This window comes from Pleuronectes platessa, chromosome 2, assembly GCF_947347685.1.
Source record: "Pleuronectes platessa chromosome 2, fPlePla1.1, whole genome shotgun sequence".
Taxonomy (NCBI): domain Eukaryota; kingdom Metazoa; phylum Chordata; class Actinopteri; order Pleuronectiformes; family Pleuronectidae; genus Pleuronectes; species Pleuronectes platessa.
The window spans coordinates 12,899,621-12,904,035 of record NC_070627.1 but is presented as its reverse complement, the minus strand read 5'-3'; the positions used below and the strand labels follow the sequence as shown (position 1 = coordinate 12,904,035).

The 4,415-nt window shown below is 40.5% G+C and overlaps 1 protein-coding gene across 1 annotated transcript; it reads left to right on the top strand.

Annotated features, from left to right (window-relative positions):
• Positions 1–231: 231 nt before the first annotated feature.
• Positions 232–1,758, top strand: LOC128450130 (green-sensitive opsin-like). Its single transcript, XM_053433615.1, has 5 exons — positions 232–616; positions 705–873; positions 1,002–1,167; positions 1,308–1,547; positions 1,660–1,758. Exons 1-5 carry the CDS (start codon positions 232–234, stop codon positions 1,756–1,758), a joined length of 1,059 nt encoding a protein of 352 aa, XP_053289590.1.
• The last annotated feature ends 2,657 nt before the right edge of the window (positions 1,759–4,415 follow it).

The following is a 4,415-nucleotide window of genomic DNA, read 5'->3' as shown; positions in this document are numbered from 1 at the left end:
GCTGAACCTGGAAATTGGAGCAAAGTACATCAGGGACTAGCCGGGATGTTAAGAGCAATTACTGACCTAGTGTACCACCTCACAATCCTGTAATCTCATTTGGCAATTTGACAACAAGGTTAGTGGTGAGGTATATAAGTCAGTGGCCGCCAGTTAGATTCTTGTGTCCATCAGCACTACTGGGTTTTTTTCTAGCCAAAGAAGCTCAATAGAAACAACAGGCAACCGAAGATGGTTTGGGACGGCGGAATCGAGCCCAATGGCACAGAGGGCAAGAACTTCTACATCCCCATGTCCAACAGGACTGGAATCGTTAGAAGTCCTTTTGAATACCCTCAGTATTACATGGTGGATTCCATGATGTACAAAGTTCTAGCTTTCTACATGTTTTTCCTGATCTGCACTGGAACCCCCATCAACGGTCTGACGTTGTTCGTCACGGCTCAGAACAAGAAACTCAGGCAACCCCTGAACTACATCCTTGTCAACCTGGCCGTGGCCGGGCTCATCATGTGCGCTTTCGGATTCACCATCACCATCACCTCTGCTTTTAACGGCTACTTCATTCTGGGAGCCACTTTCTGCCAAATTGAGGGATTCATGGCCACACTCGGAGGTAAATGTCGACCAATGCATTCTCACTACCAGGGTTGCATTAAAGTCTTGAAAGTTAACCTGAAGGATTCGCTCTTGTCTCTCTACAGGTGAAGTCGCTCTCTGGTCTCTGGTCGTCCTGGCTGTTGAGAGGTACATCGTCGTCTGCAAACCCATGGGAAGCTTCAAGTTCAGCGGAACTCACGCAGCAATTGGAGTCGCCTTCACCTGGGTCATGGCTTTTGCATGCGCTGGCCCCCCACTGTTCGGCTGGTCCAGGTAAATTCATTGAAGGTTTTAAAACCATTGAAACAAATATAAAAGCATAGTGGGCTTGATGGCAGAGCTTCTTCCACGACTCCAGTTTTATTTATTTGCAATAATGGCTCTGACTCCACTCTCCACAGGTACCTACCCGAGGGCATGCAGTGCTCATGCGGACCAGACTACTACACTCTGGCCCCCGGCTTCAACAACGAATCATACGTCATGTACATGTTTGCCGTCCACTTCTTCCTTCCAGTCTTTGTGATTTTCTTCACTTATGGAAGCCTGGTGCTGACAGTCAAAGCTGTAAGTCCAATTTAAAATACTTGAGATGTTGACTTCTCAGCTAAATCCTGAAGAAATTAAATGGTTGCTAGTATAGATGCTTTTCATGTAAAGGTGGAAAACAAAACATTCTGTTCTGTGAATATTCTCAAACACTTCAGGCTGCAGCCCAGCAGCAGGAGTCTGAGTCCACCCAGAAGGCTGAGAGGGAGGTGACCCGCATGTGCGTCCTGATGGTCTTTGGCTTCCTGGTAGCTTGGGTACCATATGCCAGTTTCGCTGGCTGGATCTTCTTGAACAAGGGAGCTGCCTTCACCGCCATGACTGCATCCATCCCTGCCTTCTTTGCTAAGAGCTCAGCTCTCTACAACCCTGTGATCTACGTGCTGTTTAACAAGCAGGTTGGTTCATGTAAAAAATATGTTACCTTTATTGTCAGTGTTTAAACCCACAATCGAGAACATTGAATGTTTTTTTATTTTAATGTTTCTCTTCTTTCTTGCACCTCTTCAGTTCCGTAACTGCATGCTGAGCGCTATTGGAATGGGAGGCATGGTGGAGGATGAAACCTCAGTGTCTGCCAGCAAAACAGAAGTGTCCTCAGTCTCTTAAACATAAAGACATTTTCAGTGACCTGGACATTTTCCTTTCCACTGTCTCTTCAATCTTGAATAATCCTCAATGTGGACTGAGTGACATTCAGGGACGTCTGAACTACTTGACCAGTGATGAACGGCTCCAGGAACAAACTCACAAACTGCATTTTTTTTCACCTTCTATTTGAAGCATGTTGGAAATCAATGTGAATTCAAAATCAATGCAAATAATGGTAAAATCTGTGAACACATGTATATGGATGCTCATTTTGACTCTCCCCTTTCGTCCGAGGCACAAAACTCCCCGATACGGTCGAGCTATTTGGCACCATTGAAAATATGTAACCCCCAACAATATGTGTTTCAAATGCCACAATATTTCACATTTTCTACTGTATTTTCAAAACGAGCAACTATATACCATGTAAATTCTATTTTTGTCACTTGCTGAGATGGTCATCATGAATTGTAAACATTGTATATATATAGTATAGGTAAATAAATGCATGCATGAAAATATGGGTTTCACATATTGTGTTGTTTTCACACCTTAGAAACTTGCATCTATTTTCTCATTCATGGTAAATATCACTTTTTATAGATGGAACCGTTTTAATTATCAGGAGATTTAATGCAACGAAATGTGACTTTCTCACAATTTTCCTCAGCTGAGTCTGTCTCAGTCTATCTTAAAACATGCTTCTCAGGGAAACTGGATCATCACAGGGCTGAAGCCAAAAGGTGGCAAAGCCAAATTAGGTTAATCTGTTTAGCAAAGAAGAGAGCAGAACAAGTGATATAAGCCTCACGCACACTGGCCCTGGAAACACTAACAGTGTTATATGAGGAGTAAGTAACATCACTATTCAAAAAGAGATGTAGCAGAACTGTGTAACTGTGAGGAGAAAGTCCAAATTGAAAAAGCAGCTGGATATATATATATTGTGGAAGTCCTTATACAAGTATTTAATGTTAAAATCTGAAAATAACATTATTTTCAATTATATCTAAAGTTTAAAAACAAAACAAAATGGCAAAAGAAAAGTACAGACTTACCAGCACATATACTGTTCCAACAGTGCAATGTATAATTGAAGAAAACATGGATTTAGGAAATCATCTCTCTCTCTCTCTATATATATATATATATATATATATAGAGATATATATATATTTCTACTAAATAAATACTTGGTTACATAAACCTGCAGAACATTATCAGCATAATAACATACAACAGAGTCATTTAGCTGATTTAACTGCTCATATTGTCAGTCTTGTGTGGAGGGAAGTGTTTTTCATGTCTTGTCAATGTACAGGGATCTCTAGCGTCTACCAGAGGCGAAAAGTTGAACTGTCATTGTTGTTGCCTGTCCCTAAGTGTGGGGATCATAAGCCCCTGAGGAGGGAGAACAGCAGGTTCTAGCACAAAGATAAACTTAGTGACTGCTGTGAAGAACTGGGTCAATGTGTGGCTCCTTCTTCAGCTGATGTCACAGGTACATACTTTACTGGACTTATATATATTTTTATACATGTGTGTGTGTGACCTGAATTTAATGTATGTAGGCATACTGCAGTTATATTATGTATCACCTTTCATAATTAACCGTCATTCAGAGAGAGTATCGATTAGAGATTAATTTATTTAACCCCTGAAAAGAAGAATATATTCTTACTATTTCATGGACGTTTCTATTTTACCCTGTTATTAGGTTCAGTAAAGGGTTATTTCAGAAATATACACTTGTCTTAAAGTAGTATGAAGTCTTGCCAACTGACCGACTTTTAATAATTTGATCTGGTCTTAATACTGTTAATGAGGAGTTTGTGCTCCCTCACCATGATGCTAAGGAGTGATAGAATAAAACAAAACAAAAGGCACGTAGGCGAGGCAAAGGATTAAGAAGCAAACGTGCAAAGATATTTCAGTCTGCAACGAACATGATGAATTGCAAGACAACTTAAATAAAAAAAATGAATTATCTCAACGATGCAGTGTGTTATAATCAGAGGATGGCTTCACCACATCCTGTTGTGTGGATCTAGAAAAAATGAATGCAACTGAGAACAGTGGTACAAGTTGTTGGTAGACTATAGATAATATAGTTCACCCTCTGGACGTTAATCACTGCTCCGAGGACAAATCCCTTAAAGGCTTCTAGCAACATGTCACCTGTGACACAATAAGACACTGGACACATTTAAAGACTGGAGGCTTTAGGTCACTAGCTCCACTGGGAGCAACTGACCACAGCTTTCATCCCTCTGTAGAGGCAAATAGAGAAAGGGGCGAGGACAGACTCTATATGTATGAAGATCGTTTAAGGCCCCTCAGGGTTGTTTGGACTGCCCCATATGGGAGTTTTATTTGAGCAATATTGTCTTAGTCAGTATTCACCAACCTTTTCGAGCCCAAGAATACTTTTTAATTCCAAATTTAAGCAGAGATCTACCACCCCGATATCTTCCAAGAAACCAACTTAGGAGGGTCATACCTTTTATTTTTAGCAATTTCTGTTAAAGGCTGAATGTACAAGAGATAATTCTACAAAAAGAAGGGCAGTTGTGCAACTTTTTCTATTCAATGCACAATAATTAAATTAATATCCATTCATATTTACAATGCACAATATGTAGCTTCTCAGTTCCAGAATATGTTCTGCAGAGGAA

Excerpts from the sequence above, each read along its gene's own strand:
- LOC128450130 (XM_053433615.1), top strand. The coding sequence starts at position 232 with ATGGTTTGGGACGGCGGAATCGAGCCCAATGGCACAGAGGGCAAGAAC. Across the intron at positions 617-704 it reads ATTCATGGCCACACTCGGAG|GTGAAGTCGCTCTCTGGTCT; the intron begins GTAAATGTCGAC and ends GTCTCTCTACAG. Across the intron at positions 1,168-1,307 it reads TGGTGCTGACAGTCAAAGCT|GCTGCAGCCCAGCAGCAGGA; the intron begins GTAAGTCCAATT and ends CAAACACTTCAG.